Source organism: Gymnogyps californianus, chromosome 1 (assembly GCF_018139145.2).
Source record: "Gymnogyps californianus isolate 813 chromosome 1, ASM1813914v2, whole genome shotgun sequence".
Classification (NCBI taxonomy): domain Eukaryota; kingdom Metazoa; phylum Chordata; class Aves; order Accipitriformes; family Cathartidae; genus Gymnogyps; species Gymnogyps californianus.
Genome location: NC_059471.1, coordinates 191,507,411 through 191,535,000, shown reverse-complemented (window position 1 = coordinate 191,535,000; position 27,590 = coordinate 191,507,411). Strand labels below are relative to the sequence as shown.

The window sequence follows — 27,590 nt, the reverse complement described above, 5'->3', positions numbered from 1 at the left end:
CATTTCTGACTGTCAGAATCAAATGTTGTTCCTGATTCCAAGTAAGGGTAAGTTTTTTGATTTTACTTAAATGAAGCAAACTTAAATCTCTTCCTGTTGACAAGTGATTTCTTTTTGAAAGAACCAGTAAGGGTGGTTCAAGTGCCCCGCACAGAAACCTCATGTTCTGTCTTCCACAAAAGCTTGGGCAACTCATGCCCCATTTCCCGTTTTAGCAGTTCCTAATGCTACTCTGAACAGTTTCAAGGGATGTATTCTGATCTTTGACAGATTCTATTGATATAATTAGCCAGTAAATGGGAATACATTTCCCCTGTTTATCACAGATTTTAGAATAAAGAAATGAACGCACATGATAACACACTAATAAGTCAATCTCTCTTTTGTGCAGGTATAAAATCTAAGACTATGTTGCAACCAAACTGTAAGAAAAGAGCTTCTCTCACCACAAAGTGAGTTTTAATTTCTAGTATTTGTAACAGCAAACAATAAAGATGATAAAATTGTGTTGTAAACCCGCACATTATAATGAATAGATGAAGAGTTTGTATTTGGTAATGTTTTGGTTCTACATCTGAAGAAAGGAATCCTTTTTAATTTTCATTTCCAAGCGAAAATAAAATTTATGTACTTCGATATAATTTTAGAATCCATTTCTGTAATTTAAACCTTGCAGCACTACATGTCTTTTTATGTAACAGAATAGTCTATGACTTAAGAATATTATGTAACACTTACTCTGCCATGAAAAGCCAACTGTATGCTTTTCTCACCTGGCATTATATTTTAAAAACTCCTCTGGCTCTTTTAGCTTACTGAATGCAATTCAAAATGGTATAGTACGTGCACTTTAGACTAAATGATAGAGAGTTTCTCTAAGAAAGTGTACACATTAGCCAGAGGGAACTGCATTTGAGACTTTACTTCAATCTGAAACCTTGGTTCTACCATATTCACAGGCGCAGAGAGCATAAAATATTTATGCTTCCAGTATGCCAGGTTTTTTTTAAGTGTTTGGAATTTAGTCCAAAAAGGAGAGTGGAATAAAATTGATTGCTCCATCTTAAAAAGAGGAGAATCTTAGAAGATAGTAGGCAGAAGAATCCTTTGTTAGAATTTCAGAATGGAGAGAATAATTTGAATAGAAAGAAGATCTATTATGATATAACAACTATTGACAACTATTGCTGCCACTTAATTAGATGTTATTTTCTTTCTGTTTGTGGTAGTAAAGGTCATTTGGAAAGAAATTGCTATTTTTCAGGTGTGTATAATATTTATTTTTAAATTCTGTATCATAGCTTAATTTTAATTGTTCTCTCCATTTTTTTTTTTTTTTTTTTTTTTTTAAACCAGGTCTTCAGAGAAGGATCAATTGAGAACATTAAATCTGGAGCAAAGGCTGTCCCTTGGTTCTGATGATGAAGTAGATCTTGTGCAGGAACTTCAGAGTATGTGTTCCAGCAAATCGGAGCCTGATATAAGCAAGGTAAACACAAGGTTTTTAAATAATTTACGTCATTACCATATGCAGTTGTTTGCTACGTGTTTAAAATAAATTTTTAATTTACAAGCACTGCTGGAACTGAAGAAAATTATTAAATTATTTGGTTATAAGCCAAAGTCAGCTAATAAATTACACATTTGAGGATAAGTGTTCTGGTTTAATATACATTATTTTAAATTACACTTTCACTATTTTTTTTTTTTAGAGATTTTTGCAGTGGCGGCTGAAAATTATAAGTTCATAAATGCTAGTGACAATAGCCGTGTCTGCATTACTGTTCCCCATGTTATTGTTCAAGCTATCATTGCTTCCACTGGGAAACTGTTTTGTAGTCTTAAAGACATAGAAAGTTTTTCCTAAAATGCATTGCACATTTGGTTTGTTTAATGTAATCCCATTAGTCGTCACAGAACTGGCTCAAAGCTCCTCTGCTGTGTAGGCAAAATGCAGTTTTGCTGCCCAAGCAAGAAAGAATGGATTGGCCTAATTCTTTTTCTTTAACAGTGGCAGAATAGGGTGAAGGAGGCTTGCAAGGCTCATAGCTTTGGGGCTAAGTTCTGGGCTGGAATTGTGGGTGGTTATGGGAGGCCTGTTGGAGCTGAGGGTGGACCGTGGATCTCTCTCATTTTTCCTTCTACACCAAAAGCATCCATCTCTCCCTGTAGCTGTAGCTATTTATTCTTTTCCTTCTTTCCTCCTAGCACAGCTGAAGTAGATGGCTGTGACAGCAGGCTGTGTTCACACCGGAGCAGCTGTTCCATATCTTTTGAAACACAGATAGTCAGTCTTAGGCTATTGTCCAGTTAGGCTGTGCATTACATCCTCTAGGATCTCCCTGAACAGCAGTTCCATTAGTTTTGCTTTATTAAGTATTCTGTTTATTCTTAGAAGTCAACTAAGTTTTTATTAGGAAAAGAAATACTGTGTTTGGCAAAATTTTTCAACCTATTTAAAGAAATCCTTTATTATGGTGGGGTTTTTGGGGTTTGTTTTTTTTTTTTTTTTAAAGTATTTACAGTGCTTGCATGAGACACATGCACCAAGCTGGCAAGCTAATCACTAGTCAGTTAGCAGGGATTTACCGTATCTATCCTTGAAAGTATGGGATGTGCTTAAAGAAATGGTAACCAACTTAAAATTGTGTTTAATAACATGTAAAAGGTAATTGCTTGTTGTTGACAATTCAAGGAAATACGGGTTAGATAAGGAAGAAGATAGATGTCACTGTCTTTTGTTCAGTTTCCTCACCATGGGTGGAACCATCCATGGCTGGAATTTCTGTTGTTAATTCCCTAGCTGCCTAGTAGAGCCTTACAGAAGTACGGGTGCTGTTGCATGTTTTCTTTGGGTGATGTAATTTCAGGCTGCCATCAAAATAAGTACTTCTACTCTTTAATTTGCCCTTTCATATGAATATGTTCCTGCTGCCTCTGTCACGTTGGGATTGAGTACTTTTGCAGTTGCAGAGTTGAATTGGATCAGCTTGCCCCAGGATAAAATACCTAGTTTTCAGTGAGGACAGAAGGCTGATCAGACTCTATCTGCTATTGCATGGTCACAAGGTTTGATGGAAAACAGCAGGGAAGAAACATGGCAGGAGGAAGAGAAAAGGATCATTCCTTTCTGTGATGTTCCTGGGGCTGGATAAAATTTAATGGGAAACTGCCTTTAAGCTCCGCTGAATAGTATTGCTCTGGAAATGTATGTTTAATCTTCCTCTGGTAATAGTCGGTGTGAAATCTCTCTCTTTATCTCCCGTCTCCTACAAATGCACTTGAGAGCAAAGGAAAGATATTGTAATCATTCTTTGGATATTTATGCATTGCATTGCACAGAAACTACATGAAAATAAAATCAAGACTGCAAAATTTGGCGAATTGAAACATAATCTCTGCTGTGAATAACTAAAAAAATCACCATTTTCTTATCTTTTTTAGATTGCAGATTCTAAGGATGAGCTATTGATGTTCAATAACTCTCAGAACAATCCTGTATTTTCAGCAAGTGGTACTAATCCAAGTAAAACAACAGCACAAAAGGTAGGTGAAATGAGTTTCGTAGTAGGATAGGGAAGGTGTCTTGGGTTTCTCCAAAATCTTGAATTCCTGATTGGATCCAAAGAATTAGTGTTCCAGTGCTCTGTTTATTACAAGAATAAACTGTCATGACTCTTAGGAAACTTGCTAGACTTACCATGCCAAGTTTCTTCCACGTGTCTTAATGGAAACTAAAGATTTATTAAACAATGGATGTATTTGCTTCAGTTTTCATGTTTACATAAAGCCATCTCCCTAGGCCAAGTATTGTTGACATTACTTTGACATTATAAGTTATTTGCATCAGATTTTGAGGGAAATAAAAGCCCCGGGTTCATTGTTTCCCCCCAATTAATGCTATTCAGTAAGTTTGCAAAATGGCAAAACTTTTTTAAATTCCTGATGTAAAATTGCTGGCTAATGGTTTATTTTTCTACCTTTTTTTTTTTGTAGTGATTACCCAAATATATATGATTTCAAACCACTGTTTTCCTAAGTGTTGTTATCTAAGTAGAATTGAGCTGCTCTGGTGTCAAAGCTCTCAGTGGTAGAATTTTTGAGAAGACATGATATTACCAGAGTTTGTGAAGAATAGCATTTTTTTTAAAAAGGGGATTCAGTTTCTTTTTTCTGCCTTGCTGTTTGTTGTAATATACAGTTGTCTTGCCATGTTATTTATGAGAAATCCAAAGAAACACTATGTTATAAGTTTGGTAATTCTAGGAAAAGAGAGTCTAAATGTAAACAAACTTTACTAACTTCAAAGCAGTTTCAGAGTGGGAGGATAAGCTGAATACTACTGGAAGATATAATAGGTCCACCATCATCTTCTTTTCAGAAATGGAAATCATTGTTTGTGGGTGCTAACATCTCTACTAAATATGAAGATGAAATTATATCCTGCTTAGTTTTCATTCTTTGGATAATAAAGTAAAAATTATGCTTTCTCTGTTGTTACACTTTTTTCCCTTTTCTTTCTTGCTCCTTGTGTTTTTGAACATGAAGAGAGCTTCTGAGCACATGGCTCAATTAACCTTAGCCAGGGCAGAATCTGTTGTCTATGTTCCCTCAATAGGGGTCCTCTAGAGTCCAATCCAGATGCTTTTATGGGACTGAGATAAATTGTTTTCTAGAGACACTCTGTCTATTTTCTGCAGGTACAACAAAGTAGCCCTGAAAATAGCTTAACTTGCACACCTAAGCATTAAAAAAGCTAAAGTTGGATAAGATGACTTATCACCCTTACCATCATATTTTTTCATATCCAAATATTCAAAATGTTAGAATATTTTCTGTAATTTTACTTAAAATCCAGGGAACAGTCTCTGCTAACGGAAACAATTTTAACATTGCAGATCCACATTTAGATATACTGCTTTTGAATATTTCTCTAAACACATTAATTTCAGACATTCCAAATCAGAGCTTCACATAGTAGTGATGCCTGGACAATTTGGTAAGTCAGCTGACCTACCCGTTCCTACTGTAAATTTTTCCTAGTGAACTTTTTTTCCTTTTAAAATTCCTTCTAACAATGTAAGGCATAACTATATTGACCTTGGAGGTAGACAAGCTTAGCTACCTTTGAGTTTTTTTAAGAACTTAGTCAAAAGATTTCATACAGAATAAAAAAATTTATTTCCCATATCTTTGTGGGGAAATGCTGGCCAAAATGAAGGAAACACAACCCAACCTTTTGCTAGAGGGGAAAGAGATTTAATACAATGACAAGCTTTGTTTCTAGATTTAGTCATTATTACAACAAATTTATCAAAAACCTAGAAGAGCAGAGTCTCAGTTTGGAAGCAGAAGTCAAACTTTCAGAGGCAATTGTAACGATGATAAACCTATGCAGCTGCAAGAACTGGTGTCTGAAAAAGAGTTTGAGATTGGAAAAGCATCCTTTTCTGAAAGTAAATAGAATTTTGTCGGTAACAAAAGCAATACTGCATAAGCAGAGGAGATCTTGTCAACAGCAATGAGACAAATCACTTAAAAGAGCAACATACCCATAATGAATTTTTTTTTAATTGGCTGGAAGAAAATATGCTTTCAAGTATGTGAAGGAGAAAGAGAAAACTGATAAGAGACGCAAAATCTTTCATCTAGGATACAAACAAATTGATGGAATCAAGGATTAATAAGGAATAGACAGTGATGAATAGTCTGTTTTCATGCCACCAGCCTTTACGTGAAGAGCAGTAGCTGATGGTGAAAATGAACTTTTTAATATTGCTGCCCAGAGGGTGATCTGGATTCAACTGATGCTAACAGTTAAGGTCCTAATTCTCCTTTCCTGTCAGTGGAAAGGTAAGCATCTCTCATGAAAGATATATGTTAGTGACCATCATAAAATGGCTTAACTAACCTCTTTCTCCTTGACTATAAAGGAACAAAAAATGACAACGTACCTGACTTTGGCACTTCAGGTATCTAAATTTGGGCAGGGTGAATATGGTCCAGTTTTTAAGAATGTAGCTTCTTAGCATAAATAATTTGAGATGCTAAAATCTAATTTATAAGAAAGCAATCAACAAGATTATGGATTAAAATGTAACTAGCATTTCAACTTCTGTTCTTGAAGTATTATTTTTGTCATGATTATTTTGTTATTATTTATGGCCTTGATGGTACAAAGAAAGTGAATACCTTTATTCAAGCTGTAAAGCTGATTTTTTTTGCTCATAACTACCTAAATTTCCATTTTGTCCCTTTTAGCTGTGGCTCCAGCTGTTATTTTTCCACAGTAATGAAAGAAAGAACATGTATTTTTTATTTGGGTACTCCTGAAATTGAGACACCTGAGAATCAAATTTAAGTTTTTTCAATGGCAATGCAAAAAACCCGTTGACCTATTTTGGTATTCTAAGACACTGACGGTATTTCCTTTCAGTCAAAGAAGCAAAAAAGAGCCATAGTCTGTTTACGAAGTAGTAAGAAGCTGTCATATTAAACTGCAAAAGATTGTAAATAACAAGAGTTCCGTGAGGCTGGTAGGGTTGCTTGGTTGTTTTTCAGGTTGAACAGCAATAATTATTTATACAGAAAATGCTTTTTTTATTCACAGGATGGAACGCGTCCTCTCAGCAGCAGTCGAACTGTGGAAAGCAGCAACAGCAAATCAAAGACAGAGTTGGGTGTTTCAAGAGTTAAATCTTTTCTTCCTGTTCCTAGAAGTAAAGTCACTCAGCCTTCTCAGAATACTAAAAAAAGCAGCAGCAGTAATACAAGGCAAATAGAGGCAGATAATAACACAAAAAGAGAGATTTGGAATTTGCACAAAAAAGAACAAATAGAAAAATCTAATAAATAAACCTGCTTACCATACAATTTTCTGTGTTCACATAATCTCTATTGCAAAGAACCAAGTACTCAAATATGTAAATATTTTTTAAAAATAAACTGTTTCCCTGTAATGTAAAGTTTGTACAGGACCACAGTTTTATTTCTATGTAAATCAGCTGGAAATTATATTGATTTAAGCTTCAGAAATGGGCAGTTTTGCCACCTTCACAGATGTGGGGGTTTTTTTCTTCTTTTATTACGAAAATTACTCGTTTAAATGATAACATTCAGGGGTATTACCACAGGATTCTGTTTGTGTATATACTGTACATAAATATATTCTATTAAGTTCACGTGTTAAACTGCATTCAGATGAGTTGCACAATATGTACAGCAATGGCTTAAAGCTATTGTACATGCATTTTAAAGACATGCTTTTATCTTCACTTAATCAAAAATCAATGGAATGTGGCAATAACTAAAATGATTGGAAACGCAGATCAATTACTTTCAGCTACAAGCCATATTAAATACTTTGATTTCCCCATCATCTGCCTGCTGAATTGTGATTTTGTTTCTCCCAAGCTTCTCTTCATCTAAAATGTCATGAATTTCCGTTATAACTTTTATCTTTTAAAAAAGGAAAGAGATTGAGAAATTAAAATGCAATAAAAGTTATTTTTCTCAGACTCTTATTCTTTGATAGAATTGAAGAAAATGTGATCATTTATTAACTTAGTTTTTCTTGTATACTGTAAAAACTTTTATATACTTCATTAGTGTTTTAAAAGTATCCGAGAAATAATAGTGTTTTACAGAAACAGATTTTACTGAAAAGGAATTTGAGCACAAGCTTAACTACAGTATTATCAGAGATAATGTAGTAGCGATAACATGAGTTACTATGTAATTATCGATTTCTGTTGTGGATTGACAATGTAATTGCTGTGAAATGATACTTGAGTTGCAGTTAAAATTAAGTCTTTTTCATTTTTCCCCCCACTACAGAGGTAGATCATGTTCCCACGAGGGAGAGTTTCTACGAAGGGAGTATTTCCCCAGTCTCTCCTTACGGTAGCTACAGTTATATACTTGTGAACTGTAATAGTGTGGAAACGCTCGCTGTCTCGATACCTCATCTGGTAGGCAGAGGCAAGTGCAGAGTTTGCTTTAGATCAGGCTTAGATGCCTTCCGATGGGCTACCGTACCGGGAGATGGTTTTGAGAGCTATGGACAGTAACATGGTCATGCCTATAATTTCCAAAGTAGCATTTTTCTCAAGATAAGCCTGGAAGAGGACAAGGTTACCTAACTGTTTCCTAACGCTTCACCTTTGTATGTAAAACGGTCATCCCAAACTCATGTCAATAAAATTTTTGTACTGCATATTGTCTTTCTGTCTCTTAGTTTGTGTGTGTGTGTTATCTCTATAGATATAGAATACTAGAAGCTTATTTCTGTAATCATTTTCCGCACAATATATTTAGAAAGTACCATGTCTTTCGGTAATCACTGTTTTATTAAACCTCAAATTTCTTGTGTGATAGTAACATATAACTGGATACAGGTGATTTCTCTAAAGGTTGATTTCCCCCCCCCCCCAGTAATTTTAGCGCTGAAAAATGGGATGCTACTTTTGCAGTTGGTTCTTAGCAGAATGAGTCAGCTGTGAACCGCTGTAGGTCAGAGCAACGGGTCTCAGCAATTAGGATCCCTTATGTGCTGAAGCGACGTGAGCAGCAGTGTGGTAGCCTGTGTGAGAAGCTCAGGCATGGATTTTGTGGTGAGCAGGAACACAAAATGGAAAACGTTTTTTGCAGTGATCACACGAGTTGCAACATCAGGATTTGTAATAACAATAAATCAATTTTTTTTTAAAAAGAGCTATAAGAAAGGAAGAAAAATCCTGACATGCTTCTAAGCTAGGTTTGTTCTACATTGAAAATACACCTTGGAAATGTCAGACCTCATTTAGATCAAGAGTTAGCAGTGTGTTTCTGTGTGGGAAGATCTTAGGCACAGTGTCCTAAAGCATGTTTTGAGATATATTTTAAGACTCTGTATATTGTCTGTGAGAATCAAAAGTCTTCTGTGCTGTACTTTGAGTGACAATCTGCAGAAGACAGAGTAACTGTGATCATCTGTTCATGGTTTGAAAGTTAGGTCTCTTGCTAAATTTAGCATTGCCTTTCAATGCCCTCATTATCCGTTCTTTTCAGCCTGCTGTCCTAATCGCTCTCCATCTGCATCTTTTACCTGGTTGACTTCTACCTGCTTTCATTTTGTTTGTCTTTCAGTTCAACAGTCTGTGATCTTCATACATCTTTAATCACACGGTATTTTGCAGATCTCCTAATTGAATCTTATCTTCTGTAGTAACTGTTAAGCTCTCGTTAGGCCATATCAGTTCCTGCCCTCAAATGGTGAAAACCACGTAACCGTAAAATAGTTTGCATGTGAACGTACCGGCTTCTCCGTTGGTTTATCCTTTGGATTGTGATAGATTGTGCAGAAGCAAGGCAAGGCTCTGTTCATGAGTTCAGGGCTTCGCTGTATCTTCAGGTTCTTCCTGTGGTGCTACAAACAGCACGCCTCATACATGACTTGTAATATCAACTACTCTCATTTTGGGTTAGTAATGGGCAAAATCCTTTTTCTTCATTCCTTCCTGTGTCTTAAGCACAGAGGTTTTAAGTGTGCTATCTGTGGTGGACCACGCTGCTCCATGCTGCACTCCACTCCCATCTATTACCTCTTTCCATATCTTTAAAAGAGGTGAGGTAAGGGAAGAGAGAGAGAGCCTGTGTACGTGGAAGAGTATCATCTCAGAAAGTACGGGCAAGCTGCTAAGGTTGCATCCATTCCACAGGCCACTAGGTCAGTGAAAAGGCTTTTAATTTAGCTTCTGTCTGACTACACTCCGGATACACGGCTCAATCTCTTCAACCAGAGGAACGTGAAAGATCATTCTCATCCACCAGTGACCTTGGTAAGTCCTAAGCATTCCAGCTCTCCACTTCAAGTCAGTCCTGAAAATAAAAGCTTTCAGCGTGTCTCCTATGGTTCTCGTTTCTTGACAAAGAACATGGAATATGTTCCTTAAAAGAACGTCTGAGTCCATCAGACAATATTCACCTCAGTTATTTAGTTGCTGAGCATGAGCTCCAAAATGAAGTGTGTTGAATGATGGAGCGGGTTTCTTCACAAAGGCAGCAGCATTCATCAACAAGAGCAGAATCAGAGGGCCTGAATTTCTGAGGCGCGTCTCTTCCCATAATACAGCTCAAGTGATTTACAAAACAAATCAAAAGCCTCCGGCTTTCCAGTAAAACTGGAGAAGTAGAATAGCCACTACAGGTGGAAGATGCTTGTGGAAGGAGCCCGTTTGGAGAAAGGATGAGGGACCGCTTTCTTGGTGCTAACTGGCTAAAGTGATGTTTATGATGTTCTAACCATAATTAAGAGACTTCAGAATTACAAAGTGGGCTGTTCTTCAGAAACTTGAGGTCAAAGCGACTGTCAAGGCAGCGTGAGGTGTGTTTGTACTGGGCTGCAGCAAAGGCAGACTCAGACGGCAGAAGTTTACTTTTGCACACAGTTAAAATATCAGAAAGGACAGACTTTTAATTCCAAGGATTTAGAGGAACAGAAGAAAGTCTGGAAGAGGGGAAATACTTCCTCAGCACAGCGGTAGTCCAACTGTAGTTTGGCTAATATTAGCTCAAAAAGGAGCTCGGGTGCGTTCCCCTGTGTCATGCAGCGCAGTCCAGGCTTAGGAGAAAGCAGAGCACAGGTAACTGGCAGGTCCAGTCAGTGCCACGTTCCTTTTCCAGCTGCAGAGGTTGCACCAAACGCACAGGCTTATCACAGACGCAGCAGCGGTCATTGTAGGCCCCTGAACTTCTCAGAGTGACCAAAATGCATTTTTATATAGTATGTTTAAAAGGTTTGGGGAGAGGAAACTAAGAAAACCCGTTCACACGTTAAAGCTTTGATCACTGTGAGAAGGAACCTGTTGAGAAAGAAGAGAAAATAACAGGCAAGAAAGTTAGACATCACTTGAAAACCTCATGTTGCATTTACAAGGGTTGTATTTTGAGATTGAAGTAAGTCCTGGTGAATAAAATTAGTAGTAATATTGTTTATCCTAGGAACAGGAAATTAGTTTTGGAGAACATGAGGGTTTGTAAAGGAAATGCGTTACTGTATTCCATTGCACGTTGCTTACTTTGCAAGATTTTTAGGCAGCAATTAATTGTCCATTAATGAACAATTGTACATAGAGTTCTAAAGTGCTTTTTTTTTTCCAAATGTTAAATCATAGCCAAGTAATGATAGAGCTAAAACACCAAATCCATATCAGCAAGAGGAGAAAAAAATTACCACAATACTTTTTAGATAAAGTAAATAAAATGCAACAAATTATATAGTTCTGAACTGACCTCCAACAATTAATGCCAATTCAGAATTAATCTTTATGTGAGGAAATGTTTTAAAAGGCACCTTTTCCAAGAGCTGCCACATTCCAGAGAAATAACTTAAACCTGCTGCTTGAACAGGGTACAGTTCAAGGAGTGCGGAGGCCACCGGGTGTTCAGCAGCTCTGACGCTGGTGTAACAGGCTGAGGGATGTGAGGCTTGTGGAAGCGGAGGCGGTGGCTCTTAAGAAAGACTGTGGAAATAGATATTTAATCAATAAAATACTAAAGCTGGTAAGACACCAGTTGAGCAACTATGAAAGCAAAATTGTTTTTTGGAATAGCAGGCTTGCTTGACCCCAGTGAGATATTGAGCAGTTCCCGCTGATGACGATTAACAAGCTGCTTTATGTAGTTATTTTGTATGTAAGATTTACGAAGATGGCTAAATGTGTAGAGTTCAAGTTTGTTTAGTCTAACCTTGCTTGGCCGTGGCTGTCCTAAGAGCTTCTTAGTGCTGTATTAGCGGTTTGGCCACCCTTCTGCCTTCTCCTTGGTGCTTAAGGAGAGCTACAGATCCTCTGCAGAGTAATTTCACTCTTTTCATCTTTTTTTGGTTTCTTCCTAGCAGGCTGTAAAATTAAATCTTCATGTGTAGTATCAGAGTCAGCATGCTCTTCTCTTTGGCCATATATTGTACACACACCCACCCCTTTTAATAGTGTAAGTGTGTGTTTTTAATAACAAAGTGCTTTGGAAGGAGTATTTTTTTTATATCTGTTTTGGTTTATCAAATGTATGCAAAGTGAAGCATGCGAAAAGAAAAATTCTCTTAAATAATGCTCAGCCTCTGTTTATGAAGGTCGTTGTTCTTTTCTTCCACTGTGCTTGGGTTATAGCCTCATTTTCTTTTCCTTTTTTTTTCCTCATGTGCAACTTCCCAGCTTAGCTTCAGGCGAACAGCCCTGGGAGCTGTTATCCCATCGACAGCAAGTACCAGAACGCTTATTCTAGACAGTAACGTGCTCTTCTCGACCTTTGCTGGGAAGCAGATGCTGTCCTCCTCCTCCTTATGGAGGCTGGTACCGACTTACCTCCCGTTCCAGCCTGAACCCCAAAGTAGCTGACGCAGTATTTTTGGACTGAAAGCAATAGCATGTTCTTCTCCAGCCTTTTCCCACTTGCCCTTGGAGGGCAGAGAGAGAAGAATTTCTGCAGCATCTTGCCTGGGCTCTTTGGGACAGGCAGTACGGTGGTGGTAGCCGGGTGCTGACGGCGGAAGCTGTTTCGATGAGCGTTGTGCTACAGGGCGAGGGGCAGTCAGTTGCCTGACTGACTGACTGATTTTTTCCTTCAAAGCGCTCCTTCTGAGTGTTTATATCAGCAGCTTCCACACACGTCCCCTCTACTACGTGCTCCTGCTGTATTTACCTTTTCCTTTCTTGAAATGTCTCCTTGTCCGCTCAGTCTAACTTGCCACCTCCTAACTCTAACGACCCCAAAAAATTAACGCCACTAATTGCGCAAGCTTTGAAGCGCGCACTGATTCTGATGACACAGTGGTTCTTTTCTGCTGATCTTTCCGTATTATCTTGTTTATTTAGATAATAAACTCTCCCGCATAGTATGTCTGCTACGCTGAGTAACATCCTGAAAAAGAGCGATCCTTGGCATTCCTCCTTGGGCTTGGCCACAGTGCAGCAGCCCTGGCCTCCCGGCCAGGCTTGGCCACATACGCTGTAAAGACTTGTACAAATGGAGAGCTGGCTGTGTAAGAAAAGTGATACACAGCATGAGGTGAACAATTTGAGGGGGTAGGGGGAATGGAGATGGGATTCAAAAGAAGTGATGCTACTTCAATATACAGTTGGTTTTCAGTTATTATAAAGGCTAAAGCAAGCAGAGCTTAGTGGCAGAGAAACAAGTGACATGGCAAAATTGAGACTCAAGGGTATCCAGGACTCTCTGTGAGCAAGAGGCATCGCTTCACGGAGAAAATCAGGCAAAGCAAGGACACGTTCACGCAGACAGAAAGGAAAGAGATCCAGGTAAGTGCTAGAAGATAGACAAGAACAAAAGTACAGTATGAAGGACTGGGTGGGAAAAAAATAAGACAGAAAGAAAAAGTGTATTTGCAGAGGAAATATGTAACGAGGGACAGAAAACATGTAATGTGGGACAGAGGCAGAGGCAAACAAGAGTGGGGCAGGGCGAGCAGCTGCTCCAGCGTGAGCTGCGGCGCTCGTAGGCTCCGCCTGACCCAGCAGCACCGTCCGTGGCTCCCGTGCACGGTGCCCAGCCCAGCTGGGTGCTGTCACAGGCTAGGGGCATCGCTGCTGTAGCTACATGAAGCCTAAAAGAGGCTTGCATGTGCTGCTCTTTGTAGCTTTAAGGCTCAAGCGGTGTGAGCGATATAAAGCTCATTTATAACCGCTTCGTATTTGTAAAGCATTTGCGTGGTGGTGCTGCTAACCAGCTGGTAGCGGTGGCCTTAAAAAGGCTCTTTTTAGAGCCCTTCTTTTGCCACACTGCGACCCCACGGGAATACAGGGGGCTGTGAGGGACCCAGCTGCTTCTGCCTGCAGTAGCGTGTTGTTTCACCGGGAGAAGACGGGCCGGCGGAGCCAGCCCCCCCGCGCAGCCCGGCCGGCACCGGCGCTCCGGAGCCCCGCAGCACCACCTAGTGCCGCCCGGCCCCGGCCCCGGTCCCGGTCCCGGTCCCGGCCCCGGCGGCAGGCCACGCAGCCGGCCGGGCGCGGACGTTGGGTTTTATCGACTAGTTTTGTAATAAATAGAATGTATTTATTAAAAATGATGCATGTGTTTTGATAGGCAGCAATGACTGAAGTGGAAGTAGCAGAATAGGTCGGCGGTGTCTGCACCGGGGGGGGGGGGGGGGGGGGGGGCGTGTGTGTGTGTTATAACGTATCGTACAGGCAGTTTCTTTTTTTTTTTTTTTTATTTAAAGGAAAAAAAATCTAAAATGTCTGTATCACTAGAACACTTTAGTGCACAAAGACAGCATTGGACAGTACCTGGCCTAGCTCTGGGGCTGCCCTCGTTTTTAACAGCTCTATCGTAGTGTGACATCAAAGACTAGTAGCAAAAAACCCCCCAACAATCCAAATATAAAAATTTTGTACAAATATATTTTTCTTTATAGTACATGATCACTCTTAAAATACATCATTTCCTTAGTAAATGTCTGCAACAATATTAAAATAAATAAAATATCCTAGAGAAAGTTCAGTTTCATCATAAAACTGCAAACCAGAAGAGTATAAAAATTAATTTCATTATTAAAGTCTACTTCTGAGAGGTTTCTTCTTTTTTTTTTTCAGACCAGAGTAAAAAGCATGTAAAGGTGCCAGACCTACGCAGACTGTTAGAGTTCCACTGCCAGGGGTCCTACCTTTCACTAGATGATACTGATGTCAGCCTGCACTCATCCCGCTGCGAGTGTGTGCAGGGTCGGGTTGACATTCTCCTAGGTTTTAAGAGGAAACACCAGTTCTCCCTTAACCGTGGAGATGTGACAGATGGTGACGGGCTTGCAAGTCAATATCCTCTCTTCCTTCATCCTCACCTATGCACGTGGAGCGGTGCGCTGTTATGAAAGGGCATTCGGCCTTTTCTGCTAAGTTGAAATTACAGTTGCTGCATGGAAAACAAAGAGGAGGAAGTTCTCTGTGCATCTTGCTGATATTGTCCCTTAATTCGTTTGCAGGAAATTAATCCCAAGAAGCTTTTTACATTCTGATTTTTCTATTTTCCACCCAGGTTTGATTATTTTTCTCACATTCTTCCTGCTGTCTGGACCTCTTACCCCAGCAAGAACATTTCTAAAAGTTTTCTGAAACGATTATGTCAGGCTAGGCAGGTTACTTCTGCTTGCCATTTCATTTGTACCAAATTAGAGCAGCTTTTCAAAGGAAGTCTGGTTTTACCATTACAAGTGGCAAAACTTCAAAGAATGTACTAACTTGCACACAATTAACCATGGAAGGGAAGTAATTCCCAAATGCACTTGTAGTCGCTGCAGTGAACACCTCCTGCAAGGTTCAATTTGTGCATGGCTCCCGCAGGTTCAGAAATGCTGGTCCTGTCATCGTGGGGCACTGCTGACGATTCACTCCACAAAGAGAGTGCCCACACCGCGTCTCACAGCCTCGTCTCCTGCACTTCTTCCTCCGTCTCCTCCTGCAAAGCAGTGATTTTGGGTTGAGGTTTGTGTTTGCTGGAGTTTCTGTGGTGTATCGGGATTAGCTTAATGCGATCGGCGTGGCTGATGGCTTGCCTGAAGGAGCTCTTTTCGTTCAGCAGCTTCTGAATGGATTCATACTGCCGCAATTTATTGTCCTCGATTACCTGAAGAAACATATCCCTCCATTAGATGGGCAATGGTGGTGCTGACAGAATTCAGCTAACGCAACTAATGGAGCAGGGAAGAGACATGAAGACATAACAGAGATCTTCTAAGAGGAAAAGCACGGTTTACAATTTCTAGTTACAACCATAAAAACAGATGTAAAAATTTTAACACGTGGAAAAGGTGCCTATTGCTCAAGTTAAAAAATGCCATCGGGCTTGCTGGTTTCTCCTTGCGACTTGATTTTTACCTCTGAGATTGTTTGTTGAAGTCTCCAGGTACTGCTAAACTGCCCGGTTAAGAAAGCGTTAACTGCAGACAAGAGAGTTACATGGCAAGCAGAGGGAGAAGGCTGCCAGCAAGGTGCCAGGCCTTCTTTGCTTTCTTCTTGCCAAACAAGGAAGCGCTGCTCACCTCTGTTTGAAGGAGACAACAGGTTTGCCCTGTACGGCTGTGCCAGCCTCTCCTGTCAGGCAGGAGATGGGGAAAAATCAGGCTCTTCTGCTGGCACTGCAATGCCAGCACAGGTCTGACGGGAAAGAGCTTTTAGCAGCTCTGTTGCTAAAATGTTGTTCGGAGGGTGGGAAACCTGCTCCGGGCAGAGGCTGCATGCCTGCCGGGGCTCTGCCGACACAGCCGAGCGCAGCTCGGGCTGCGGGCTGGAGGCACGGCTGAAGTCCAGCACATGTAGAGGAGCAGCACATCCAAAAGGACGTACAACCTGCCCATTGACTAGCCTGCTTCAACTTCAGGCTGTAATTCCTCCTGCTGTGGTAATGCACCCAAGCAAATACACATGGAAAATGATGCTTCACTCTGCTAATAAAATGAAGGTCCTCTCATATGGAAGAATCAAGAAAATACAGAGGAAGGAACCTCATTTTTAAGAACAATTACATAACTTGCCTTTTATTTCCTTTACTAACCATTTTTATATAACAAAGGAAATACGCCAGGACGTCAGTACTTTGTCACCTTGATTAAATGAGAAAGGAATATTCAAGTGGCTTGATAAAAGAAATGAGCAATTCTGACCATCAGATGTTTTCTTAGGACACCCCTCTTCCCCACACAGCCTCCTATTGCTCAAGAGCAAGTGCAGCTGTTTCTGCATTTGCAGTGGTAAAGCTCTGTGAGCTGCTGGGATTTTTCTGGAGCTCCTGAGCCAACCAACAATATGAGGCACCTGGATCAGCACCCAGCAGACTGGTTGCTCAGCTGCCCTGGATGACCCCCATCAATCCAGCCAACTTCATCATTTCCGCTTGGCATGTTTTGCACGTTCATCCAATGTAACGAAACAAGAGTACGTGAGACTACGAGAAACGCTTACCAGAAATCGCTGGCACTCCAGCATCGCCTCTAGCCTGTGTTCGGAGAGTATCACCGTGCAGTTGGCAAACGCATGCTTCAGAGTCTTCCTGATCACTTGGGAGGTTCTGAAAGGCAAACAAGGGTTGGCGTTCAGACTGCAATGTGTGTGCCGGCGCTGCCCGTAACTTTATTGACGGTATTGAATAGTCTAGCTGCGCGTTGTAAAGCTCACGTGCGAGAACACCAACACTCTGCAGTGTCTCTGTGCTGCATTTCTGCTGTGAAAGTGTGTATCAGCCATAAAGCTAAGGTTGTAACTAGGCTTCCCTGATCCCCCATGCAGAATTACTAACATATATTACTGAAATTAGGTTTAGTAACAGACCAGACAAGTTACAAAAGGTCTCTTTAGATGGTGCTGCCTCACTGATTTTCTTATTTCGTATTAGAAGATAGAACAAACGAACGAAACGTACACAGGGTCCAGGTGAGCACTTGGTTCATCGAGCAGCAAGATTTTAGCTTTGCTGAGAACTGACCGGGCAAGGCACATCAGCTGTTTGTGGCCATGACTGAGGACGCAGCCTCCATCCACAAGAACGAAATCAAGCTGGCCTGGAAATTGCTCAATTACAGACTTTAGCCCAACCTGCCGGAAAGAAAAAGGACAGGAAAAATCAGTGAGATACAGTTACTGCTGACTGTGGGTACGGTAACCAATGCCTTTAATTTCCTTGCCTTTCATTTCTGACAGCGAAGAGAAAGTGATGAAAAGGACAATCTGTCCTATAAAGACTACAAGCTAGTAGCTGGGTGACGTGAAAAGCACTGAAATATTTGACTCTTACAACATGCTAGGATTTCTGTTGGGAAGCGCAGAGTTAATGCTTCATTTGTTTGTCACATACAATGAGGTTTGGCATTTTGACCAAAACATTCTGAGTTAGCAGGCTAGAGAAAGCAATGTATTTGAAGCTTTTTATCCCTCAGCGATGCACGTTACTGGAAACGTTAAGGAAAGTGATTTTTGAAAGGAAACCAGGCCTCTTCAGTTACTAGGAGGGTAAAAAGAAACGACCACAATTCATCTGCTACATTACAGCAACAGAGAAAATAACCCAGGTCACCACGGCCGTTGTCTCTATGGCTCTGAGAGCGTTTCCATCTGCTCCTTTTGGTGCCCCAAAGGTCTTGTGCACTTTGTTCATACTAATGGCATCACGGGCTTCCCTCTAGCACTGGTGACAAAACGTTTAGAGGGATGCCCATGCCAAGTGAAGCTGCTTCCCTGGGACCAGAAACCAGAACCCAGCCCAGGAGATGTCTTCTGACTGTTCTTCCAGTGCTCCTTTTTGCTCTCATTGGGTGATGCATTTTGTACACCTCAAAGCAAAGCTTTGCATCTTCCACAGGTCCAAACCAACTATGCTTCTTGGCCTAATCAGCAGCTTTTACAGAGAAATTTTTGTAAAATATAAGAACTAGGAAACATGTGAGTTGCATTGCTCCAAAAGACATTATAAAAACGCAATGCAACCCGAGTGGTTTATGAAGAGCCCCCTTTGGATTTTTGAAATATTACTGATCTGCAATTCATTTTCATTCCAGGGCAAAAAAAAATTGGAATTCCTCCTTTGTGTTTCTATTTTACATGGAAGCCATATTAAACTGGGGTGTGTGGGTATGTCTGTTGAATTTCTGAGGAGTTTGTGATTTTATTTATAAGCAAATTAAGGCCACTGTGTTGTTCCTCACTCCTCTTTTGAACACACGTCATGTCCTTTAAAGAAATTTTGCAACTAATGGCTGGAAAAGGTGCTTTCTTCTTAAAACTGCACAAGGTCTCTCCATGTACCTCTAGGGTCCAGCCAGCTGACTGCAAGAGTAAAACTTAGCCTCAAAAGCTGATGCAAGTCTGACAGACTCAGGTGCTGAAATATGGGGGCAATAAAAAGTGAAACATCTGACATCTGTTCAAACAGCACCTTGCTCTCTGCAGCTGATTGTGAGGAGCATAAAAAGCTGATGCTGATCTCAGCAGGATCCTCTAAATCCTCAGCAGCCAACGTGGGTCAGGGATAAGCTGACAGTTAACTTATCTGTGCTGTGCTCCCCAAGTTACACTGACTCACTGTCGCTAACAAGCCAGATTTCAAGAGCATGAACTTTGTAAACAATCCAATCACTCCTACTAAAAAGTATTACAGCTTTTTTTCTTTTCTATTTGCTTTGCTCTCTCGCCTGTGCAATGAAAAACTCTGTATCACATACGGATTTGCCAAACTCCTTAATGATACACGCTTCAAAATAATTTCTTTTCACGCCGTTGTAAATGAGGTTTAGCTCTTTAAAATCCCAGGCTCGATTCACACGCACAGTGAAAACAATCCTCAAAAGCAGAAGTAGAGCTTGTCTTTTTCAGGAAGGGGGATGTTAATCCACACTCCATTTTTTCCCCATCCTCAGAGAAGCGGAGAAGCACAGCACTGAGCACCCTGTTGCCTCTGCTAGGACTGGCTGAAAAGCTCCTCTCACATCGTTTAACCAAAAATGTCATGATGTTTTTATTTGACAGTAAATTACTCATAGAAAGTGTCTACCTTCCTCTTTTCCAAACATAGGGAAGAAATTAGATAAACCCAAAAGAGAGAGAGAACAGACACAGAGTTAACCTCCTGGATGAGAAAGGAGGAAGCTTTCAGATTAAGTCCCACACTTGCAAGCACTTTCTGATACTTAAGACTTGCTATAGAACAAGGAAAATGGCACCAATTCATTATTGAGCCTGTATTAATTAGGTCACCCCTACCTTGGAAAGCGAAATCTGCTTTCTAGGCTGCAGCTCTCTCCGTCCGGTAACTCTCACCTGCCTTTTCTCCAGGCATTACATACACTTCTGCAACCTATGAAGCACTGCCAGAGCCAATAGGTGGCATCTGACAACCGCAACGCACGGGGCTCAGCTCAACATGGAAACAGAGCTGTACAAATCTGGCCCCTAATCTTGGGAAAAAAAAAAAAAAAAAGTTGCTAAAACCTTAACGTAAAATTAGAAGGAAACCTTCAGGTTCATAAAATCTAATTTTCCATGATTCTTATTTTCCATGGAAGAGGCAGCTGCCTGTGACACAAGCAGTACGTAAGCCTGAATGCGGTGTCAGAGAGTGCTCCTTCTCAGCTGGCTTTACGCTGGCCTGAGAATCGCAATAACTGGAAAATACTTTGAGGAAAGATTTTTCTAAGCTGAATATAAATGTTTCCTATTGCAATAACACCAGTCTTATTTCTAGGACAGGCCACAGACATTTTTCTTTTTTTTTTCTGGCCTCCAAAAAGTTTACTAGTCATTTTTACACATTTTGGTAGAAAAATGCCTTGCAGAGATTTCATATGTTTGCCAAAGCATTAAAATGAGAAAAGATTACAGGACATTTTGCTGTATTAGCTTCCTCTACTTTTTTTTCCTTCAGGGTCACCCAGCAGAGTCAAACATAAAACCTCACCTACGCTAAATCACTGCACGAGGAACCCAGACTGTGCTGTATGGAAGTTTATCTTTTTTTTTTTTTTTTAAATCTCTGACAAAGGCACCTTTTTATTAAGTAATACGGAAACATGGTTTATAGCATAATCTTTCCTCAGCACTTTTTTTCCTAAGACTCTATATAAATGTGAGATATGACAATCACTTGACCTATACTGCACTCTGCTGTAACCACTTCACCAGAGGGATAGAAACAACACCGAACAGTTTTACCTCCTCTGCAACTTTCCATATTTCTTCATCATTCCACTGCCCATAAGGATCCAAATTCATCCGAAAAGTTCCAGAAAATATGAACACTTTCTGTGAGGAAAAAAATATACAGACACAGATAGATAGATACCCTGAAACATTGTGTAAAGCATTGTAAACTGTAAAGCATACAGAGAATAACCTGCCACCATTACCAGATAGAGCTTACTGCAGGTTATTAAAAATTTTGGAAAACATCATTGTTCCAAAAAAAGTGATTTTAAAAATCCTTATGTTCAGTTTTTGGCAATTGTATTAATAAAAACTTACCCAAACTTGTCTGAAACACAGTAAAAATCACATTTCAGCAGTTTTCAGGATAAAAGTTTCCCTGTATTTCCATTTTGGAATAAGCCTTTTAAAAACTATTTTTGATTCTTTATTATGTGAAACATATTCAAACAAAAACCCGATCACTGACCCAAAGCGTGTGTTCCCACAATTTTGTTTTGAGACAAAAAAACCTCCTGGATATTTGTCGGTATTCAGGGACAGTGTCCTAAGTTGGTTTTCATAAATGAATTTTTCTTTTTCTAATCAATTGTAGCCAAATACATATTAGCATCATTCTGTTACCTGACATTTCACCATGTCCCAGTCCTATCTCAAAAGAGGGTTTTTTCCCTCTCTCTCTCTCTCACTGTCACGTCACTGAGATGTGACGCAGCACGACCTGATTCACGACTGTAGCAGCAACAACCCAGTCTCATACGAGGCTTCCCTGATTGATGCTACGGCCCGTGCTCTCTTCCTGCTCTGTCCCGCACCTCCCTTCCGTCACACAAGATGAAGAGGATGCACGTTTCCCGGCACTGACAGCGCATCCTTCTTGCACTGAAGTTTACTACTCCGTTCTGTTTTTCTCATCAGTTTAGGCAAGCAGATTTCACACGAAAAGCAATGACTCAGACAAAATTAAATATTTGTTTAATCTCTTTTTACACGGGGTGGGTGTGTCAGATTCTGGTGGAAATGAAGTTCTTCAAGGGACACTGAGGTTGCACAACATTTCTTATGAGATAAAACCAAGCTGTTGCTTTCTATGCTGCGAGGTACACCTGCTGCTTGTAGCAGGGAGAACTTGCTCTCAAAGAATGTAAGTAAGTGCCTTGTTGAGAAATATTACCATTTGCTTGCTCTTTCCTTGTACATACGGAACAAATACCAAGAGGAAAGATTTGAGATAATTATTTTCTTCCCTTTTATCTTCCTAAAGAAAATATTTATTTAGAGAAAAATGTGTTGAAATGCCAGCGATTCACAGCCACATAATTTCTTGGAGTCTTGGTAGTCAAACGCTACCGAAAGCAGTGAAGGACTAGCAGTACCAGCAGAAAATGGCTGAGAGAATGTACTTAGCAAGTACTTTTCCAGAGTTTGGCCAGTCTACCACAATTTCCATCTGACCTAACCTGGGAACTTGGCATTCTTTCATCAGATTTCAAAATGATTTATACACACATTTACATTAATCATTTAATTATGATTAATTAAAAGTTTAAACGTGGCAGAGGAAAATAAATTACATTAATTAATTTGCTTAATTAAGATATGTAAGCCATTGCCAATAACTTATTTGGTGTAAGAGGGAAGGAAGTACCCGATTCAGGAGACCAGAGGAGAAAAGCAGCTGCACCACGGTGCCCTGCAGTCAGCGGGGTGGATTTAAGTGCGATGATACCTTCACCGCACTGCCAGCAACACGCTGACCGAGCTGCAGCGGAGGCAGCAGCACCCACAGCTAAAAGTCATCGAAGCACTTTTGGTAGAGACTAGGGGAAAGAGCAGACTCTTTCCTTTATAATCGTGATTGTTAATAACAATGAATGCTTTGGTGAAGTACAGCGCAGCCCTTTTCCCATGCCCTGTACCGGTTAGGTGGCGTGAGCGGGGAGACATATTTGCAGCAGGATTAGATTCTTCCAAGTAGTGGGTGCGGTGGAAATAATAACGCTGTGGAAACCGTGTCAGATGTGGGTTTGTTCACACTTTGAGCGCCATACGTTTAACTAATGGAATAGGTATTTTCATTTCTCAGTGGTAAAGAATAGTTAAACAAACAAACCAGTTTTAAAGAAGATAGAGCTGAATAACATTCCTGCTGAAGTGCAGCAGGCAGAGAAATAAAGGGAACTACTTTCTTCAGAAACTGCTGTTATTCCTAATAACTGTGCTTTCAAGAAGCAGGGCACTAAAAGCAAGCTATTCCCAAAAGTACTTTTTTTTTTTCCCCTCACAAGGTAAATATTTCATTGTCCTGAATTCTGGTACTTCTCTCTCCATTTCAACACCTCCTTCCTCCCAGCTCATTAGAAACCACATAGGGTTCACTTGAGTAAATATCATGTGAGTCACATGGGCAGTTCAGAGTCCACTTAAAAAGAAGAAGAAAAAACCCCCCCCAAAATTCTTAAAAGCTAGAAGTCTAAAGTGAAAAAAACCAAAAGTGAATCCCATGGACTTATGTGTTGTTTATAAATATGGAAGAAGTAGAAGTAAAAGGAGCACGCTGGAAGGGGGAATGGATGGCTGGGGAGACTAGCAGCAAATCTGGAACCGTTTCCTTCTCGGTCACTTGTTCAAATTCACCCAGGATGATAATGGGTGTGATCATACAACAAATAGTTTCTCAGACTTGACATCCACCCACAAGCAAAGCACTGGGGAATATAAATATGGTTGTGTTGACGTTCTGACCACCCCAAATATTGTAAATCAACCCCTCTGAAAGGCATTAATCCGCCTCTGCAGCTAGAGCCTCTGTGTATTGGTTACGACGTGGGATATACCCAGCTCGTGGCGATAAGCTTCCTCAGTGATCTAAGTGTTATGTGGAGAACCAAGACCCTGGAGTACCTAAGCGAATGCATACAGAAGAGTAAAGAAACAGTTGACAAGAGGCTGCTAAGGAGTGAGGGTATCCTGGCTGTGAGCAGCTGCTGTGGCAACAGAAGACAACCCATGTGCGGGTCCTCAGCGAGACCCATGGACCCTTGTTCCCAGACGTCCCAGGTCTGGAGAACAAACGCAACATCAGCTGGAACCAGACACCAGCTCCATGCACAGAGAAGTTAGAATAACAACAATATGACCTCCATGTAGCCTCCTCCGCTTCGTGTATATTATGGCAACAATATCACCATGAAAGAAAATCAAATTGCTATGTGAATGCTTTAGTATTAGGTGCAGAGTTAGAGGTTTTGTTTTCATAAGTGTCCTTTAGAGAGTTCACATTGACATTAAAATATTTAGAGACAAGAATAAAAGCATGGCAGCAATGAAGACCTTCTACAAGTTTTTTGGGACCAGTTCTGTAACATTCTCCCCTGAAGATGCTAAAACCTCTGCCTCCCATAGAGCTTACTGGTAAACACAAGTGCTGTGCTCCTGGCAACACTGAACCCATGATGTAGAAAACAACCTATATATTGCCCGAAATGAGCATGCGGGGTTGTTAATTAATGTCCCCAGGTCTTCTGTGCATGGGTCTGGTGCAGCAGATGCTCCCAGGTATGGTGATGCTGACTTGTCTCAATGCCCTGCAGGAACGTAGCCTCTGTGGGACCTTCTGCGGGACCCCCTCTGGGGAGCGGCGCTGCCCAGCAGGCTGCACCATGCAGGAGTGCCCTGGCACGCTGCAAAACAGCCACTCGCACGACCTCCAAAAGTGAACAGCCCTGAAGAGTATGAGAAGCGATGAAACAGTGCTGGAGACAGACAGGCGGAGAGAGAGACAGATACAATGAACGAAGTGAGATAGCTACTGAAAAATTGGAACTACAAAGATAAAAGTTGCGAAATTTCACTTCTTAAGTAAAATAAAGGAGCAAAAGTGATTGGATTATTTTTTTTTCTCAGCTGGCAGTCCCACAAACTGTAGTAATCTCGTTCTCCATGCTAAGCTTGATTTTAACTCTATATGGAGCATTTACACATGGAAAATGGTGTGAGATCGCCAGGATGCAGTGGAAGACACTCAAGAAGACACCAGAAGTCATCCCCCTCCTTTGATCTAGCAGCACCTTATGGGTCTCAGGTTTCTCGTCATTTATTTTAATGGAAAATTGACTGCAGGTCTCCTGTTCTACATTCAAAGCCAAATTTCTGAAGGCGTTGTCTCAATTTGACTCCATTAAATACTTCAGGATGCCATCTGCACGAGGACCTGTACGCAAAAGAGCTTCAGTGTGTTGAAACCAGATGCAGCTGGATGTCCTCACCCTGGAAATGTGGTGGGGATACTCTTGCAGAAGCAGCATCAGAAAGGACTGCCCAGAAAGAAGGGATGATGGGCTGCGACTATACTTCAAACAGCCTGTTATCGCTGGAGTAATTGCTTTGCGTGAGAATGACAAACATCCTGCAGGAGCAGCGCTGTGGTCAGGCGTGCTTCAGCAGCGCAGGCGTGTGAGAAGCTACAGGAAGGAACTTCCTTGTGGGTGCTCCAGGAAACACGTTTTATATGATCTACCCCTTCACGCCACCGCAATGCATTGACAGCTGGATTTGAGATACTGAAAGAAAGAGGTTTTTGCCTTTGCTCCAGCTCAGCGTGATCCCTGACCACCCTGCAGGCCATTCCAGCATCGCTGGCGTGGAGCAGATGGCAGTGTGTTAGGACGCTGTGTGTGCTGTGCAGGCGCACATCAATGAGGTTCCACAGAGGGAAAGCACTTCTTTTCTTCTAAATTGGGAAATTTAGGGTTAAGGAAGAAAAGGAGAGTTTTGGAAAGTTTTCACGAGGAAGCATCCCTTAGGTAGAGCTCCGTTCTCCTTTTGTTAGCGAAGCTTCTCCTGGAGACAGTGAATATCCAGGTGTTGCTGTAGGCCAGTTCCCAGGAAAGGAAAGGCAACTTTTTTTTTTTCCATTCTGAAGCCGTAGGTGAATGGCAAAGAACAAAAGGCTCCCTTTGTTCTGCCGGGAAAGGCAGGGTGGCATATTCAATTTCTCTTCCCTGCTGGGAAAGTGCTGGTGAAAACCTCATTTCGTTCTGAATGTGGGAACTTTTGAGGCATAATGTGCAGTTCTTTGGCAAGGCTTTGGGACAGGAGCTGCGAGCTGAAGCATGCAAACAGGCTGGCAACTCTTGTGACTTTCCAGAGAATGGAGGGCTGGGATTTTTTGGCGTTGATCCATGTATCAGGGACTTCCAAACTGAACTAAATGTGTAATTTTAACAATGAACTAACAATGCACCTCGCTAGCAGAAGGGCAAGTTACACTGCTCATGTAATAAATGTCTCTCGCATTTTGCTGATGGCTGCAGAATGATGTTTTCTATACCATTAGTGACTCTATAGTGAGTACTCAGCCATAAGAATTATTAGTCATATTTTTCACTGGGACAACGAGGCTACTTGTTACCAAGCACTCAGTTTTCTCCTCAGTCCATGCGTTCCTGAGGACAGCTGGAGATGGAAAGCAGAACCCTGCTGGACAACAACATCCCAAAGGAAGAAAGGGCTGAGAGCAAAAGGATGACTATGGGAGAGACAGGGAAGCCCCTTCCAATACAGAAAGTTATACTTGGCTGTATAGGAAAATTTCACAATGGAGACATAGCTTATACTGGTAAAAGCATCCTTCATCCTATACCGCAATTCTTCGAAGGACAGCTGTATAAACATACCTGTCCTCCAAACTAAATAGATGCAGCTGCATTTGCAGTTCACTGCACAGCTGCTTCGATCTGAAGGGGTGACTTTTTTTCATCCTTGCAAGCAACAATCATGCTGCAGAACTGAACCAGCAATAATAAAGAAATAAAAGTTTACAGGAATGCATAGATGTGAAAATGTTGAAGGAGGACAGAAAGGGTGACGACAGGTCAGCTATCAAAAGGCAGCTTGCCAAGCAAGCCTCAGCTCAGCAGGCAGCGTGTGACCAACCAGGCTGTTGGTAGAGCTCAGGCAAGAAACGAATCCAACCAGTGAACTCACCACCGCTGTCTTGGTTCTGTTTTGTTGAGGGTGTAACTTGGCAGTGAAGAAAGGGTCTGTTCTGGCAAGGTCAAAGTGCTAAAAAATTGCTGCCTTTGAGGAAATTTCAGAGCATGATTGTGGAAATGCACAGAGAGGAGAGAGTTGTGCCTTCTTTGCATGCCTACTTTAAATAAATGCCACTCAAGGCTACTGTGGGATAACGTTTTTGAAAGGGAAGCTATCACAACTCAAAACTGATCATTAAGTAGAAAAATTAAATTTTGAGTCCCTCTTGTGTCTGCAAAATCAAAGCCATTGTGTTTCCGGCATGAGTATTTCAGCATCTTTTAACAGCTACCAAAGCCAAGACAGTGCCATCAGGAACACCTCGGTCAGAGTTAAATCCCACCTCCATGACACTGAAATAGATCAGGAGTGACTATAGCGACTGAGTGACAGTCATATTAGTGACTTCACTACAATTATTTTGCTGTGTTGTATTGTGGTAGAAAGCAGAATTTAGCCTACATACCCAACAGAGGGTGAAAGTGAAGACAGACCTCTGCTCTGCTACGATGGTTATGGAAAAGAAAACCACTATTTTGAAAATGTAAACCTGACAGCACATTTTTTAGTCAAATCGGCTGGCTGTCCCAGAGTCTCTCCAACTATTTTAAAGCGCCTCATGTATTCAGCACACAACAGCTTTATACCACACTGTGCTGGTTTTGGCTGGGATAGAGTTAATTTTCTTCATAGTAGCTGGTATGGGGCTATGTTTTGGATTTGTGCTGGGAACAGTGTTGATAACACAGGGATGTTTTAGTCATTGCTGTGCAGTGCTTACACAGAGTCAAGGTCTTTTCTGCTTCTCACACCGCCCCACCAGCGAGTAGGCTGGGGGTGCACAAGAAGCTGGGAGGGGACACAGCCGGGACAGCT

General features: G+C 41.1%; 2 protein-coding genes across 2 annotated transcripts in view; one reads left to right on the top strand and one right to left on the bottom strand.

Annotated features, from left to right (window-relative positions):
• Positions 1-8,208, top strand: part of CTTNBP2 (cortactin binding protein 2) — an 89,897-nt gene extending 81,689 nt beyond the window's left edge. The window contains exons 20-23 of the mRNA XM_050914589.1: positions 392-452; positions 1,357-1,489; positions 3,445-3,546; positions 6,611-8,208. Of these exons, the coding sequence (XP_050770546.1) occupies positions 392-452; positions 1,357-1,489; positions 3,445-3,546; positions 6,611-6,856 (542 nt within the window). The 3' untranslated portion in view covers positions 6,857-8,208. The remainder of the gene's footprint in view (positions 1-391; positions 453-1,356; positions 1,490-3,444; positions 3,547-6,610) is intronic.
• A 6,386-nt stretch (positions 8,209-14,594) lies between these two features.
• The window catches only part of CFTR (CF transmembrane conductance regulator), a 92,101-nt gene continuing 79,105 nt past the window's right edge, over positions 14,595-27,590 (bottom strand). Inside the window, exons 24-27 of the mRNA XM_050906662.1 lie at positions 20,688-20,777; positions 17,407-17,579; positions 16,950-17,055; positions 14,595-15,615 (exon numbers count right to left, since the gene is read on the bottom strand). Coding sequence (XP_050762619.1) covers positions 15,409-15,615; positions 16,950-17,055; positions 17,407-17,579; positions 20,688-20,777 — 576 coding nt within the window. The 3' untranslated portion in view covers positions 14,595-15,408. The remainder of the gene's footprint in view (positions 15,616-16,949; positions 17,056-17,406; positions 17,580-20,687; positions 20,778-27,590) is intronic.